This window comes from Pipistrellus hanaki, assembly GCF_964339955.1.
Source record: "Pipistrellus hanaki genome assembly, chromosome: 1".
NCBI classification, from domain to species: Eukaryota; Metazoa; Chordata; class Mammalia; order Chiroptera; family Vespertilionidae; genus Pipistrellus; species Pipistrellus hanaki.
The window spans coordinates 33975695-33993884 of NC_140503.1; the positions used below are offsets into that span (position 1 = coordinate 33975695).

The 18190-nt window shown below is 34.8% G+C and overlaps 1 protein-coding gene across 2 annotated transcripts; it reads right to left on the bottom strand.

Annotated features, from left to right (window-relative positions):
• Positions 1-383: 383 nt before the first annotated feature.
• Positions 384-18188, bottom strand: AP5M1 (adaptor related protein complex 5 subunit mu 1). 2 transcript variants are annotated; one of them, XM_084895028.1, is made up of 9 exons: positions 17700-18079; positions 14709-14837; positions 13003-13648; positions 8902-9129; positions 7461-7600; positions 6468-6553; positions 6256-6374; positions 1743-1839; positions 384-585 (listed from the first exon to the last, which is right to left on the bottom strand). In XM_084895028.1, exons 3-9 carry the CDS (start codon positions 13516-13518, stop codon positions 503-505), a joined length of 1269 nt encoding a protein of 422 aa, XP_084751154.1. In that variant the 5' UTR covers positions 13519-13648; positions 14709-14837; positions 17700-18079; the 3' UTR covers positions 384-502. The 2 variants fall into 2 exon arrangements, with proteins under 2 accessions (XP_084751154.1, XP_084751153.1); XM_084895027.1 differs by lacking the exon at positions 14709-14837 and having other exon boundaries at positions 17700-18188.
• Positions 18189-18190: the final 2 nt, after the last annotated feature.

An 18190-nucleotide genomic window follows, 5' to 3' on the forward strand; every position in this document is an offset into this window, starting at 1 on the left:
TGTTTTTTTTCTCAAGAGATTTACAGTTGTTCCTAATGTGGTCTCTGGCATTCTGTAACAACACAATGTATTAGAAGCTTGGTACTCAGGTTTGGAGCAGCAATCCATCAAGAGTGGCTGCCTGCAGGTCTGAACTGAAGAGGAACCTGAGCCTGTATCCACGAAGCTCAGTGGAGAAAAAGGGCTGCGATTGATTAGTCATGTCTGCCACAGGCACAGGAAGGAACATGTGACAGGGTAACTCAGGACTAGAATCACACTGGTTTATGCTCTGAATCATAGTTGAGAAAAATCAAAGGGTAACAAAATTGGAGACATTAGTCTTGAACGTACTTTTTTGCCGAACTATGTCAGACAAAAAACATCAAACAAGAGCATTTTTATAATTAAATCATTTAATGTTTTCTCATTCATAGGTTATATGCATACATATTAAAAATAAGATTATGATTTAATTTAGGCTATGTTACTATTGTACAAGCCTTATTTAAACACAAGATAATTACAGTAATAATGACCCATATGTCACTGGAGCAGGAGCTTTAGAATTCCAGATGTAATAGTCAGAAGAAATTAGTTTCCGGTCTGAAAAATAAAAGAGATAAGTTATATTAACAAAAATTCAGTAAGAGACAGGTATTTTAAAGTTGTGGAATACAATTATTTCAAGGAAGGCAATACTTTGAAATATTCATTTTAATTAGAGTTTTTCAAGGCATTATTATAACTCTTTTATCACTTCAAAAATTTGGTTTCACTAAAACATTAAAATAATCCATGTTTATTTATGTCAAATTAATGCTAAATCAGATACCCCTCCACCCCCCATTTCCCCTAAATTTTGTTTCTATGGATCATTACTTCAAGTACAAAAACAGTAGAAAAAATTTTATTGGTTTCCCTTTTGTAACCTCTTTACCAAGGTCCTGATTAGGATTATATAAAAATGGAAGAGTTAACACATAAAATACTTAGAACTGTTCCTTGCATACAGTAAGCAATACAGGTTAGCTATTATTATTTAAATTAATATTTTGCATTCAGTATTCCATAGATACATTCTAAAATATTGGTATGTTTGAATTTAGACAAAACCACTGGTTTGTCCAAACTGACATAACTATACTATGCTTTTACACACACACACACAAAAGCATTATGAAGACCATTCCACATATATCATCTCCTTAAAAAACAGCTCAAAAAAATGGTACCAGAGAAAACAGGAAAAACCTTAAGTAGATAGAGAATATGACAGTCTAATTAAATTACATAGAACTTATTATTGTCCTTAACAAGTAATTGCTTTAGAATCCTGGGGTAAATAATACTATTATTTCCATTTCACAGATGCAGAAACTAAAACTTTGAGAAGTTAACTAACTTGTCTAAAATTACCGATAACAAACTGTCTGAGCTAGACTTAAACCCTTGTCTGTCCAACACCAAAGCCCCTGTGAATAACCCCTGAAAATAAAAGTGTGTATTATAAACAGAGCAAAATAAATCCAATTTTAAAGTCCATCTCTACACCAATTCTTGCCCATCCAGATAATTTCATAAACAGAATAAGGCAGAGGACAATATGAAGTATACTCTTTCACAGAATAGGATCAGGCCAGAATTTTATAAATTGGGATTATTCCCTGATCTCTTTCAGTTACATTTTAATTTTACCTTAGGTAATAACTATATAACATCATTTTAATTCCCTCAAGTTAGTATGAATCTATACAACTTACGTGTGCTTATTTTTGGTTTTCCTGATGCAAAAACTTGAACTGAATGCTGATCCGCATAACACCCAGTAAGTGTGTAATCTAAGATCCTAAAATGAAGCTAGAAAAATAAGAAAAATGTACTTTATTGAGGTGAATCTTTGCTAAAAATAAAAGGTCCATTTTTTCCCTTTAAACAATTTTGGAAATTTACTTCAAAAAATTCACAAATTTTAAATCACAAATATTGAAGCTGAATATTTTGTGTGTGCGCACATGTATACATATAGACACACCATTTCCCCTTTGCATTAGGGTCATATCCTTGGAAGACTGGCATCATGAAATCCTTCACATATACTAGGCACTTCACTAATATGAACTCTGACCCAAACTGCAAGGTATCCTTATTGTACAAAGGAGAGAACTGAAGTTGAGATTAAAGCAATTAGAATCCCAGCATGTAAGTAGCTGAGCTGGCACTTGAACTCAGACTAGACTGATTACAGAGCTGATGTTCCTTCCTCTATGGCAGTGGTCGGCAAACTCATTAGTCAACAGAGCCAAATATCAACAGTACGATTGAAATTCCTTTTCAGAGCCAAATTTTTAAAACTTAAACCATATAGGTAGGTACATTGTTATTAACTTAATTAGGGTACTCCTAAGCTGGCCTTTGCTAAAAACTCAAGGGGCCAAGGGGCCGCAGTTTGCCGACCACTGCCCTATGGTGTCTGGTGTTCTGGATATTCTCTTCTACCTCTAAGGATATGTGGTTGTGATATGTTTAGATCATAAATCTTGTACATGCAGAAACGTATATAACTTCTACCAAACCACAAAAATACAATTACAAAAAGAGAAACACTAGTTTATTCTGGTGTTCAGAAGAAATGAAATGCTCTATTTAATTTTCCGGAAAAATTGAAATTTAACTTTTATATAACTAAGCTTAGAAGTCACCCCTTCTCTCACCTATAAAACAGTTATAAAATGTAATCCACAGGTCTTGGATTTTAATCGACAATATATGTCATCAGTATAAATGCCAATTATTATGTGGGATTCTAACAGCAAGGGCCATTAGTACCTTCTCTGAAAGCATAGCCCTGGTTGCCTGAGTCACAGTGATATGCACGTTAACTATGAAGGTTCTATATCTTATAGAGCTCCAGTAGCCTTGGTTCACTTCATCTTTGCTGCTAAAAGTTCCTGATTTTGCAATAACCTGATAACTTTTCTATACTTTTTTCTTTTATCTCCCTTTCTTGCAAATTTCTCCTACTTCCTAACTTTCTCATTTTGATTACCAAACTAACTGATCACTTGCATGGAATGCAATTTCCAGATCTTTGCAATGTCTTTCCTGTTGCAATTCAAATTATCTCAATAATAAAGGGCTTTTAATTGTTTAGCATAGTTCTGGATGCTGAAAGTTATGACAAGGTTGATTTCCAAAAAGCTATATATCATAAAAATAAGTCTATTTAGTGAACACAAATATGTAGTACATGCTTTTGATTAAACTACATCTGGTTAGGTGATGGAAATGAATAGAAAAGTCATAATCCCTATCTTTGAAAGACATACAATGTAGTAACTAACATCCCAGATTTTTTCTGAAAAGTATCTGGAAGCAGGAATTTTTATATTAATCCTTGAAACAAAGCTTGTGGACATAGTTGAAATTAAGACAGAAGAAATGAATGGCACAAGTGTACTTCTGACTTCAGAAGTACTAATGCTTTTATGTATGGATTTCTATCTCTCTTCTTTGATACTATTCTATTTAGCTTTTCCTGTTACTTTTTTGATCACTTCTTCAATTTACTTCATTGGTTCTTCCATATCTTTCTCCTTATTTTCTCTTATCTTTTTTTATTTATTTATTATTTATTATTTTTTTAATCTTATTCCTCTGACTCGACTATTTCTTCTCCATGGATAACTCCCAAATCCTATATATAGTTGAGCTCTCTTTTGAGAATCCTGCTCCAAATTTTTAGCTACATTCTGAACACTTACACTGGATACATTGCTATCACCAGCAATATTCATGATATGAAGCCTGCTCCCTCTCAACTTTCTCCACATCAGTATTTTTTTCTAAGTACTATATTGACCCGCTCATCAAATATTTATTATGGCAAGTATTGGACTAGATGTTGGTAGTAAAACAATGAGTGAATGAGACTCACATGGTCTCCACTCTCTTGGAGCCTCAAGTCTTGTTTAAATTACATATATTTTTAATAATACCGTCTTTGACTTAAAAGTACTTGTCTCTATATTTAATTAGTGACCAAGGCTTTATGTTTATTATAATTCCTAGAGCAGTCTCTTCCTGTATTCTCATCTGTTCTCTTTCGGTGACACTACAGGAACTCAGCATCATTAACTTATACCTTTCATCTGGAATACTAATAATAGAGCTAAAAAATAGTTTCTTTGTCTATAGTTATTTTTTTCCTTTTACCTTCTTCACATACATTCTAGCTTAATCTTCATAAAGTATCACTTTCTGAAAGACCACTCCTCTACTCAAAAAAATTATGACATTTTCTAATAAAGGAATAAAAATTAGAGTGGAACCCTCTACAATCTACACCTAAATCATGTACCCATCCTTATGTGCTACTATTGTTCCTGGCACTGGTTAAGGATGCTTTGTTATCCTTCAATCTTCTATGTCATCTCTTTAATTCATACAAATGTTAATCTTCATGGCTTCACATTCATGCTTATCTGGGCCTCAGAGTTTTGTTTAAATTCCATTTCTACTGCAATACTTTCCTTGACCACATTGATCAGAAGTGCTCACTTTGTCCTTGAAATACCAAAAGTTATTAGCACTGATCAATTGTTGACATGGATTATTGAAAATAACTCTAGGGGAAAAGGACTACATTTTACATTTTTGGTATACAAATTTCACATGTGATAGGGATACCTGTGCAGAAATAGATTAAGGTGAGGTGTTTAGGTCATACTTACTTGCATCACCTTAAAAAAGTTTTACAGTATTAACTGAAATAGAAAGTTACTAACACTAAACAAAAATAATCTCACAAAAATAAAAAAAAGAACAGCACAGACAAAAAGAAAAAAAAACCAAACACACACACACACACACAAAAAAACACCCCCCAGAGTTTTAAAAAAATGGCTAGAAAACATTAAAAATCAATTATTGGGTCGGCAACTAAGTAATTGCGGGTTTCACACATATATGGCTTCAGTTGAATTTTTAGGTTTGCAGACGTAGTACAAATGTAAAACACATTTTGTTATTTGATAGTTGGCTATTCAGCTGTTAATCAGTAAAAAAAGTTTTTTGATCTGTTTTGTAGTTTTCGTTTGGCGTTCGTTGAAAAATGGAAAATCAAAAGGAACATTTTCGTCATATTTTGCTTTTTTATTTCCGCAAAGGGAAAAACGCATCGCAAGCTCATAAAAAGTTATGTGCTGTTTATGGTGACGAAGCCTTAAAAGAACGGCAGTGTCAAAATTGGTTTGCCAAATTTCGTTCTGGTGATTTTTCACTCAAAGATGAAAAACGCTCTGGTCGTCCAGTTGAAGTTGATGACGCCCTAATCAAAGCAATAATCAATTCGGACTGTCACAGTACAACACGTGAGATTGCAGAGAAGCTTCATGTATCACATACATGCATTGAAAATCACTTAAAACAACTTGGCTATGTTCAAAAACTCGATACATGGGTTCCTCACGAACTGAAAGAATCACAGTTAACGCAACACATTAGCAGCTGCGATTTGCTAAAGAAACGTAATGAAAATGATCCATTTTTAAAACGACTGATAACTGGCGATGAAAAATGGGTTGTTTACAACAATATCAAGCGGAAAAGATCGTGGAGCAGGCCAGGTGAACCAACTCAAACAACATCAAAAGCTGATATTCATCAAAAGAAGGTTTTGTTATCAGTTTGGTGGGATTACAAAGGAATTGTGTACTTTGAACTCTTACCACCCAACCGAACGATCAATTCTGATGTCTACATTGAACAACTAACGAAATTAAACAATGCAGTTGAAGAAAAGCGGCCCGAATTGACAAATCGAAAAGGTGTTGTATTCCATCATGACAATGCAAGGCCACACACATCTTTGGTCACTCGGCAAAAATTAATGGAGCTTGGTTGGGATGTTTTGCCACATCCACCATATAGTCCTGACCTTGCACCATCTGATTACTTTTTGTTTCGATCTTTACAAAACTCCTTGAATGGTAAAAATTTCAATAATGATGATGATGTCAAATCGTACCTGATTCAGTTTTTTGCTAATAAAACCAGAAGTTTTTTGAACGTGGGATTATGATGCTGCCTGAAAGATGGCAAAAGGTCATTGATCAAAATGGGCAATACATTACAGAATAAAGTTATTTAGTTCCATGAAAAAATTGTCTTTGATTTTTAAAAAATCCGCAATTACTTAGTTGCCGACCCAAGATATATGTAATTTAGAAGCAAAAGAAAGGTTTCTAAGGGAGTGAGCCATACAAATACATTTACCTTTAAATATGCTGTGCCCCCAATACAAATGTGGTCAAATGGCTGCTTGTCATGGCTCTTGGCTCCAAAAGTTACAGTTCCAGAAAGACTAATTTCCATTGATTTTGGGAACTTCTGACCTAAAAACAAAAATATGCCAATCAAATATCGTAAATTACGTAGATTCTAAAGCAAATGGATGAAAAATAATCAATAAACAAAACCTGGCTCACCAATAATCCAGATCAATAAGCTTTTTTCTCGAAATACTTCGAGCTGGCCAAAACTAACTTTGTACTCCACGTGTGTGATTGGACCTCTTTAAAAAAGGACAATACAAAAAAACAGAAGAAAAAAAGATCACAGATATAGCAATTTTAAGAAATCTAAGTCAAATCTTGCTACTGTTACTTAATACAAAGGTAGCATAAAAGCATTTCTATATTCAAGCTGGCAGAATAGAGTAGAACAAATAATACTATATCTCAAAAAATGCCAGAAGCACAATAAACATTATGGTGATGACATATATTTCATTATTGATTCTAAAGATAAATGTAAAATAATATAGAATATTATTAAATGTAAAATAATATAGACATATTAAAACTGCAATTTTACTATACACTTTGCAAAGAACTATGCTGTAGAATAAGTTTAAAAGTAGAACTGATGAGAAAGTACAGTTGACCCGTGATTAACATAGGTCCCTACAACAGTTCAAACCTTTGTTGTCCACAGGTCCACCTTTTCAATCTATTGTTGGGAATCCCCAGGCGTGGAGGGTCAAGTGTAGATAAGTTTTTGAGGAGCCAAAAGTTACACATGGGTTTTCCACTGTGCAGGGTTGGTAGCTCAACCCTCAACTGTACAAGAGTTAACTGTAATCTTATGATATGATTGATTTAATTCACCAAATAGTCGATAGCAAGGCTTGTCTTATGTAGAAAGAAATTGCTAGAAATAAAGCCAGGAGTGAAACACTCTCTGAGAAAGCTATGCTGGCTTATGTTTATATTTATTAGCATGTTTAACCAGAAAAATAAAGACACATTTAAGGCAGAGATTATTTCTATCACTATGTTTTGGTTCAGAATCGGCATTCGTTTGAATAGCATTAAGAAAAATCTAAAAAGTAAGGTTAAAAACAAAGACAGTTCACTATAGGGCAGTGGAAATGTACTAAGGAAGGCAGAAATCATGGCATCATGTTATTTTATTCCTACCTATTGTAAAATGGTATATGAGCTTCACAGAATTCAAAATTATTTTTCACACTTTCATGAAGTTTTAAATTAACTGTTATTTTTAGTTGTGCTTCTTCCTCTTTTATTTGATAAAAGCCCAAAATTGGTGGGACAGGAACCTGGAAATAAACATATACAAACTTATATAACTGTCAGGTTAATGGGTTTAAAATATCAATGGCAATTGAGAAAAAAATCTTGCAATAATATATTCATTATTTAAAGATACATTGTTAAGGACTAATGGGTTACTCCAAGTTGTTTATATAATAGATGATGGAGCTACATTCATTGTAAAGGCAAAGATTCTTCCATCTCTTTCTGTTCTCAGAGATGAGAAAGGTGCCTGATGAAGGTGTGCAATTCATTTTTGCATTCTTTTTCCTACTCTTGCTCATCCAGGTCCCCCTCTTCAGGCTCTCTATGACCTGCCATTTAGGACAGACACTGACACTCTGCCCACAGTTCCTGTTGCCCCATCTGTATATTGTGACACTGCACCCCACACCCAGCTCAGCAGTAGCTTACCAAACTGGTCATCAATAATTGATTGAAAGGGAGACAGTCTGTAAGTTGGGGTGAGCACATCAATATTTCTAGTACATCTGAAATAAGAAATAGGAAGGACCTACTTTTACAGTGCACGTCCTAATACTGGAGGACATATGCAAGCTGAGAAAGCTAGGTGGAAGAGGAGAAGCAGGGATGAGACCGACAGTGTAGACCTTGAGTATAAAGTAATTTTAATTTCTGACTGTAGTTTCAGTAAAGCCTGGGTCTACTTCCTATCCTTGAATGACAATGAGATTGCCTTTTGTCTTCTCAAAAGTAAATTCACTTAAACTAGCTTGAGTAGGTTTTTCTGAACCACTGATTCACAATTATAAGAGACAAATGGTAAAGTGGGTTTTGGAATCTGGAAAATTTGGGTTCAAATCTAGGCTCTGCTACTTAGTAGTTATATGACCTTGTACAAGCCACTGAACTTCTCCGAGACTCTCCTCATCTGTAAAGTGGGGATAAAAATACAAAGGTTTTGAAAGTATTAGAGAAAATACATGTAAAGTGCCTAGGACAATGTCTGACACAACAGTTTTTCAATAAGCAATAAACAGCTATTAATGATATTATATATTTAATAACCACAGCTGCCAAGGATTAAAGGCATTTTTACAAGTTCGTGGTTCAAACCATCATTATACCAAGATCTTCCCTATGACTATAAACTCCTTATTTGGGAACATTAAAAAAAAAAACTCCATGACTTTGAAAACATTAAGTGGACACCAGATAAGAGGCATCTTATTCAAAGAATTGAATCTTCATTTTCATTCATCTGGTAAATGACTCATGAAAAGTTCTCCTTTGGACCAAATGTATGAATGATCTGCAAAGTCTCAACTTTTTCAAGGTTGTTTACCTGGGAAGTGTAGTAACATAAGTTGAATGACTCTAAAGGTGGAGTGAATGGAAATTTGTAAGGTCCACTGAATGCAGAATCATCCATTGTATCAATGCTACTAGAAGTCAGAATGGCAGAATCAAGAGAAGTCACACAAGGATGAACCAGAATATCCTGAAGTGGAGATCCATTGGTAGGGAGACTCAAGCTGATGGTAACATTTGGCATGATTCCTTCTAAATCACACTGTAATACAAAAGGAAAATTATTACCAAGATCTTAGAAGCAAACATCTTCTGGGCAAGACTTTCCTCAATTTATCTGAATCATTTTCCACAACGTAACTCACTTTTCTCTTAAGACATTGCTCTCTTTGCTGTCTGTTCTCGTTAGTAGTTCTATCATGCTCTCAGACACTCAAGCCAGAGACTAGGAGAGCCTTCCTGGAATCCTTTGCTTTTACTTTCAACCTTTAAAAAGCTATATTAAACCCAGTGACTTCTCTCCATTCTTGTTGCAAACACACTGGTCAGGACTTTACAATCTTGGTCATAGTCTTGTAAATGTATTTAGTTTTGTTTTCCTCTAACCAATCCACCCTCCATTAGTGTCACTATCTTAATGAAACATAATTTTAATTATACTGTATCCATGCTCAAAACCTTTCAGTAGTTTCCTCTTAGCTTTGTATTACTTTGAAAGCCTTTCATTATTTGGTTACCACTTACATCTTACATCATTTTCCACCCTGCAACTAATGCTGTAGACATAATGAATTCTTAAATAAATCATAATATCCTATACCTCCATGCTTGTTATGTGCTATTCCCTCCAGCTACAATCTTCTTTTCTCTTTGTAACTTCAGTTCATGTGATGCTTTGGGCCTTACATTCTGTATTGTCAGCTCCACAGCCTATCTCTGCAATGTAGAGAAGCCCAAGGTCTTTTTTCCTATGTGGTCTGTGTTAGTTTGCCAATGAGAGGTAATGAGAGACTTGGAAGGTAGAGGGGAAAAGGAAGTCAGTTTTCAAGGAAGGTCATGGAAGCTAGATTCGACAGCTTCACAGACCTCCGTTTTTCTTCACATCCTTAGTGTCTAGCACATTGCTATGCATAAGAGACACCCAAAAAATATTTGCTGAATGGATATAGTTTTCTAATTATGGAGTCTACCTTTGTTTTCCATTTTAATCTGAAATATTTTACCTTTTACATTTTATCTATTGACATATATATTGTGTATATATATATATATATATATATATATATATATATTCAAGAATATATGTGCTATAAAATGTAAATACTTAAAAAGTAGGCAGGCATATAAAAAGTACCATGCATAACTAGTGGCTTATAAAGGTCTTTCAGTGACAGTTACAATAATATCAATCACATTTGAAAATAAAAATGCTATACACTCTTATTATAATACTTAAAAAAATATATTTTAGTGCTTTAACTTCTATACCATCTGTCATTTTATCTCCATATGTGAATTAGCAAGAAAAAAAGTTTTGTTTTTTGACAGATATTTATAAAGATAACAAAGTATGCAAGTATTAATAGCAAATACTATTATAATTTTTAAACAATCAATTTATATACTTATTTAATTAGCTTCTAATATTCTTACAGGGATCAGGAAAATGCAGCCATTATGGAAACTACCAACAAATTATCCACTTCCTAAGCATTTAAAATAACAGATCACCAGTCATTTATTTTAGAAGAAATCTTTGTACCACCCTTTAAACCCAATCTGGCATATGTAAACGTGGGCTTTTAACTAGAAATTATAAAAACAGAAGGGTCCTAGGAAGTTGATTTTAAAAATAAGCAAAAAATTTAAGAATTAAGATTTTTTTTCCAAAGACATGGAAAATTAGCAGTAAAGTGGGGACTAGAACTTCAGTCCACTGTTTTTTGGTTATCTACCAGGACTAAGATAAAATGAAGATAATTACCTCCATTTACAATAGGCTTCAAAATACAACTTAGTATACTAAGCTTCTGAAATACTTAAAAAATGTTTAGCTAACATACAATATATACTATTTACATACAACTTTAAAGAAACATTTATTATGTGGATTAAAGTACAGCCATACGCTTTTTACTTTTAGAAGAAAGTTTTTTTGAAGAAAGTTTTCCATAATTTGTATCAGACAAAAAAATAGAAATCAATCTAAAATTCCAATACACAATAAACTAGGGTCAGCTTATTAATGAGCTGAGACATTTAAACACCATAGTATTAATTATTAGTAAATTATATATAACACTAGAGGCCCAATGCACAAAATTCATGCAAGGGACTCTGCCCTCGCAGCCCTGCCTTGCATGTTTGGAAGGTCATCCGGAAGGTCATCTGGACGGTTGTTCTGCTGTTTGGTCTAATTAGCATATTAGCTCTTCATTATATAGAATATTCCCTACTTATTGTCACAGAAATATAAGAAAAAAGATTTCAACTGTGTTAAGACTTACAAATAACTCACAAACACCTCAACTTTGGAGCTATTTATACTTCTAATAAACTTAATAACTGCTATGTATTTTTTATCATGATGGAAGTGAATTTAAACATATACATTCGTAAGTCACTTTAATGTAAAAGGGAAAAGGAAGACCCAATTTATCCCACGATGGTTCTACCTCTCTGTTCTTGAAATCTACTTTTATTTATAGTCAATATTAAGTTTGTGTAGTCAATATTAAGTTTGATATATAAAAGTTCATATTCTTAAGTACAGAGAATAAAGGAAGATAGAAAAATAAAGGTACCTGAGAATATTAATATCCACTTGTAAAAATTGTACTTGGAGGTTTTTATTTAGATCATTATTCAACATGGTACTGATCACTGCTATCTATTATTATTTCTGTTGACTTTTCCTACTTTCTAACCAGAGGACCCCATATTAACTCATTACTTGTTTAAATAAATCAAGAGCCTTTCAAAATGGCTTTTGATATTAAATCTGAGGTTTGTTTAGAGAAAACGGAAAACAGATATGGTGGTCTTAAAATATTTTCACAAATTATTTAACTCTTTTAAAAAGGTGAAGCCTAATTCCAGTCCTTGAATGCGAACCAGACTTAGTGACCTGTTTCTCAACAACAGAAAATGGTGGGAGTGAAGCTATCTAGCTCCAGTTTTGGTAATAAAAAATATAGCTTCTACTTGTGCCCCATGTCTGTCTGACTCTCTCTCTCTCTCTCTCTCTCTTTTAAAAAAAATATATTTTATTGGTTTTTTACAGAGAGGAAGGGAGAGAAATAGAGTTAGAAACATGAGTCATCGATCAGCTGCCTCTTGCACGCCCCCTACTGGGGACATGCCGCAACCAAGGTACATGCCCTTGACCGGAATCGAACCCGGGACCCTTCAGTCTGCAGGCTGACACTATCCACTAAGCCAAACCGGTTTCAGCCCGATGTCTGTCTCCTGTCTAACCATTTGATCTACAAAAAACTAGTCACTAAGTTGTGAGGACATTCTTAAGCAACATGTTGAAAAGTTCACATGGAAAGGAACTAAGACCTCCGACCATAAACTAGTCATTGTGAGTGAGATGTTCTAGCCCCTATCAAACCTTCAGGTGATTATTGCTCCAGCTGAAATCTAGACTGTAATTTCATGAGAGACTCCATATCGGAAGTTTCAACTAAGTTGCTCCTGAAATACTGACCCACAGAAATGATAATAAATGTCTTTGTTGGGACAATGGGGCAATTCATTATTGTAGCAAGATATAACTAAGGAATGTAAAAAGATAATTTTATCAAATTTGATATGAATTTAACATCTAGTGACTGCTGTTTATGATAAAAATCAACAATCTATAATAATCTATAATAATAAGAGCATAATATGCTAATTAGACTGGCCAGCCTAATGACCTTCCTGAAGTCCCTTTGGATGTCCTTCTAATCTAGACAAAGCTGGGGATTTGAGGACTGAGGCGGCGGCTGTGAGGACTGAGCCCCTTGCACGAATTTCATGCATCGGGCCTTAAGTGCCATATAACAATGTAAACTAAAATCAGTAAATGTTACTTTTCTCCATAGGTGTTAAATGGTGTGATAAAACAAGTACCAGAGAAAAATCTCACCTTGCAAGTGACAGTTCCAACTACTTGCCATGTATCTGCAATATCCTGTTTATCATATTGCATAGATTTTACTTTTTCAGTGATAGAAATAGAAACTTGTGGTTTTCCTTTGTATGTCCCAGCTTTCCAGGCTGGCTGCTTTTGTGGACGAGTCACAGAAGCAAAATTGATGCTATCCAACGAATTCTGTAAGTTGGCATCTAATACAGTTCCAAAGGGGCAAGCCTGTAGAAGCAGGTCAGGCAATTGGCTCAGCTTTGTATTTAGCTCAGTATCAATTCTTTGACTCGAGTAAAGAAAATCCTGTATCCCAAAAAGAAGCTCAAAGCCTTGTGAAATTGCACTAATGCTAATTAGTGCTGGACGAGGAGATAAAGTTTGTTCAACTAGTGGAACACAAGCATATACTATGCCATTCTTCAGAAAAGCAACAACTGGCCAGAGTTCTTCACCTCCCACTTTAAGTCCATACACAGATGTTTTATTGATGCGAGAACAGCTATCACGACTCTCCATGAAGTCCTTATCTTCACCCAATAATCTAAGTTCGAAGAGTAATGATTTAAGAAAGGGACCATCTTCAGGAATAGGCACATAACTTGTTCCATTGAAGACTTTGGCTCGTTTTTCAACAGTTGGAAACCGTCTGCAGTATGGAAACAAAAACATTAAAAATTATTCTTCCAAGTAAAATAAAAATGGAAGACCCCAAAAGCAAAAAACAAACTAAAAACTGAAGGTAAATAGTAATAACAAAATACACAGTAACAAACACATACACACCCACGAAAACCATAACCCCAAAAATGTTATATTGCTTGTTAAGTTCTGACTATAGTAACGAACTGTTGCATAGTTGGTATATTATCTCAAATGATAAAGTATCATTATCTACTACTAAACATAATTTAATAGTTTATTTTTTTAAATAGGTAGAGAATATGGTTCTAATTTGAAATCCTAGTCTCTTGGCCATTGAGATTCCCACTTGATAGGCAAGGAATGTGTACCTGGCCACATTTTAGGAATCTATAAGAACTTTACTTTCTGATCACAATTTAGTAGAGTAGGATCAAAGGAAGTGGTTTGATTTAACCCTCTACAATTTTTAGTTCACTAGTTGAGATGATAAAATTACAAGAGGAATATTCTATTCTATTTAACCTAGAGTGAATAACAGGTACCCCAAGTTTTCTTGCCAATCCCTAAAAAACAAAAAAAACATTTTAGTAATAATGGTTTACCTCTCTGGCCCTCGAAGATAGTATAAGGTAATAAAAAAATCTGAATAATCCTTTATGATTTGCATGCTCTAGGTTCAATGGTAAGTTACTAATTCATCCCCTTTTTGGGGGGTGGGAATCAGAAAAGAAGGTGGTTTTGTTCATTTATAGAAATGTTAGATCATATTTTCTTAGTTAAAAACAATATGTGCTTTCTCTATTCCTTACCTCTCCACAATCCAAACAAAATCAATCTCTTGGCTATTAACTTCTGTGTAAATTACCTAACTTCCCCAAGTCTTTTTTCTTATTAGTAAAATAAAAAGGTGGCTAATTCTCATTAAGTATCAAGAACACACATTGGCCAAAATAAATTTTTTTCACTAATTCTACTAATAAAACATTGATGTTTACTAATATTGTTTAAAATGAAAAATAATATATTGAAATGTATCAGTGTATTGGTGATCCTTATTCATTTACCTTCTGATGCATTTTCTTGGTTGAGAAAGGGAAAGATTTAGTTAGCATTCCAGTAATGTTGTAGGTGGATACCATTTCTTTCTCTGAGTCTCTGGATAAGAATAGTTGAGAACTTTGGACTAAACTCTACTACAAAACATAATTTAATAGTTAATTAAATTATTAGAACAGTACCTTACAGTCTAGTTACTTAAAGGATAATCAAAGTTCTTCTTAAATGCAAGAATCTAATGACTGAATGTAAACTAAGAAGTTAATCTGGGACCTTTACAATGCTTCAATGTATGCTCAATAAATATTTTTGTTGGATGATTCAACTTGCCATTTTGGATTTATTCTAGGCCTTTTCTAAAATGGTCCTACAACTATGAGGTACAATAACAACCTTAGTCAGACTTAACCTGATACTATTACTAGTATCTATCCGGACAGAAAACCTCTAAAATAGAATCTAAATGAAGTTTCTTTTGTGGGGTAAAAGCAGTTAGACACAGGAAAGATCATTTATCTTTTTAAATATTAAATTATGGTCATTATTGTTTGGCATATATGTGGGTAATATGTTAGAGCATATCTGTTTAGCCCTACCACTAGTCCCAACAAGTCAGAAAACTGAAATAATAAAACTTAACTAATTCATTCAACAATACAGAATAAGTGACAAATCAATTATTTGAACCAAACTTGCTGCCTCCATTAAGATGTTGAAGGGCTCAACTAAACATATCTGAATTTTCCTTCTGAAATATTCTGAGCTCAGTGGGAAAAAAAATTCTGAAAACAAGCATGACTTCTTCAAGGAGGTTATTTTTGATAAGCTACAAAGCCACAATTACAAATACAGTATGGTATTGGTACAATAACAGCCAAGTAGCAGAACTAAGACAGACCAATGGTTATATGGGAAACATAATAAACCATCAATAGCTCCACAAATCAATGGAGAAAATATGTATTGTTTGGAAGACGATGTTGGAAAACTGGCCCACTGTATAGAGAAAAACAAAAGGGGAATCCTAAATTAACACCATATCCAAAGGTGGACTATGGATAGATTAAAGATGTAAATATAACAAATAAAATGACAAAGTTAAGAGAAGATAATGTAAGAAGATATCCCTCAAAGTACTAAGTACTTTGCTTGCAATAAACTTAGTGATTTCTCTTCAACCAAGGGCAACATTAATTGGCAATAAATGAAGAGAAAATATCTGTAATAGCTTAAAAAATGACATAAGACCAGTATTTCAAGAATACACAATTAACTCCTGCACATTGACAGAAAAGAAAAAAAAACAACAGCAAGTCTCAAAGAAAAAAAAAATGAACGAAGAATATCTATAGGCAAGTCACATAAGAGGGAATCCAAAGGGTTAACATTCATTGCTACACAGAGAAAATCAAATGAAAATAAAATACTATTGTGGCAAAAACTGAAAAGGAAAGAAAGGCGATACAGGGACCCTCATTGCTAGTGAGAGTGTAGACTGGAGAAAGTATTATTCATTTGGCAATATTTAGTCAAAATCAGCTCAGATATGCCCCATATACCTTTTGAGGTTATCTACCATAGCACTGTTCTGATGGCAGAGTTGGAGGCAACCTGGGATACATCACTCCGGAAGAGGATAGGTAAATATCGAAGGTGTAAACCATGGATTACTACAGAGCAAGTAGAAGTAATGACTTAGACCTCCACTGTCCAATATAGTGGCCATTAGCCATATGTGATTAAACATGAAGGTAAACAATATTGAGTTCCTCAGTTGCTATAACCACATTTCAAAAGCTGCATGTGGTTAGTGGCTATAACATTAGGACAGATTTAGGACATTTCCCATGTCCATCACTGCAGAAAATTATATTGAACAGTGCTGCTCAAAATAACAGGGAAGCTTCTTTAAAATAATGCTGAGAAATCTGACAAATGAAAGGGAATGAAATCGAAGGAACAATGATATAATTTGAAAAATGAACACACACACACACACAAATACAAAGATAGCGACAAAGATATGTTACCTATGAGGCAAGGAGAATGGCAGAAATAAAGATACCCAAGAGAATATATTAAAAAAAAGAGGAATACTTTGGATAGAACAATGAGGCTAATAAACCATACTGGAGAATATTATTACCACCTTACTTAAGGTAAAAACAAATGTAAGTCTGTATTCTGGGGGGAAATGGTAAACTCCAACCTGATGCTCCTTAGTAACAAAAACTGTTTAGGTTGCAAAGCGGGAATCTTTCATGTCCACATTGCCAATCACTTTTCATTTAAAATCACTGTCATCTTTATTTGCTTCAATCTCACTTCACTACAGAGCTTTCCTCAGAAAAGAATGAATTTGTTGGCAATACATAAACTGTCAATAGCCACTAAGAATAAAAGGTGAAACAGATTATTCAATTGCCACCCACATTTTCTAAAGTTATACAGTACTCTTCGCAGTTATTTTGGTACATGTGGAAAATTCTAGAAATAAAACCAGATCAGCTTACACCATCTAAGAAAAAGTGAATACAATGTAATTTGGTACTTTTTCCATTTTCTTCAACAATTAGGAGAGTTAAACTATCTGAAATTTTCTAGGAATGAAACACGATATAACAGTCTGATACTGCTCAGCAAGGATTTTCCAGAAGAATGAGTTAAAATGCCATTGACTGATTTTTTAGTAGTGCAAGAAAAATTGTATTACGTGTTCCCTTCCTTTCATCTCCACATCAATACTAAGCAGGTGCAGTCATTTTAGACGTAGTACTACTAAATAACAGTTAGAAAACACACAATACTTAACATGTGCCAGGCATCAACCCATTTACAACACTATGAGTTAGTATCATTAACATATTCCTTTAACAGGTGAACTAGAGGTTAAGTAATTCGCACTAGGCTTCGGATCAGCGACACACTGCATGGCAAAACTGTGCTCCACGACCCATTCCTCCGACTGATCGTCCCGGAGGATTCAGACTCGCATTTACCTGGAGAACCTGACCGTGCCGCAAAGGGGAGTTCCGGGTTCGTGGCTTATGAGCCACACCGCTCGCTGAGCCATGGTACGCCGCTAGTGCATCAGGGCACCCCTAAGGCCGCCACGGAGGAGAGCGCAGACCTGCTTTCTCCGATGGGTCCTTAACAGAAGCCCGAGTTTCATTCCTCCGAGCTGCCTCCTGCCCCACCACGAACAGGTGCGGCTCAGCGGAGAAGCGAGCGCCTTCAGATGCAGTGACTTAAAAAAAGCCTCTGAGTCCGTCCCGGCCAACACAGGCCGCGACAGAGTTCTGCGAATCCGCACCTAGAATCCCGAGAATTTAAGAAGATTCCCCAGCAACCCCAGGACTGGCTTCCTCTAAATCCCACTTCCGGGACGGTGGCCCGCCAGGACCAAGGTTCCTCGCGCGCCCAGCGGCGAGCCTTCCCGCGGTGCGCCGGCCGCGCGCCCCTCCCGACTGCGGCTCCGGCGCGCGCGCAG

Coding starts and splice junctions, on each gene's coding strand:
- AP5M1 (XM_084895027.1), bottom strand. CDS start 17,773: ATGGCTCAGCGAGCGGTGTGGCTCATAAGCCACGAACCCGGAACTCCC. Junction 13,649..17,699: donor GGCACGGTCAGGTTCTCCAG/GTAAATGCGAGT, acceptor TCCATACTGCAG/ACGGTTTCCAACTGTTGAAA. Junction 6,375..6,467: donor CTTATTGATCTGGATTATTG/GTGAGCCAGGTT, acceptor TTTTGTTTTTAG/GTCAGAAGTTCCCAAAATCA.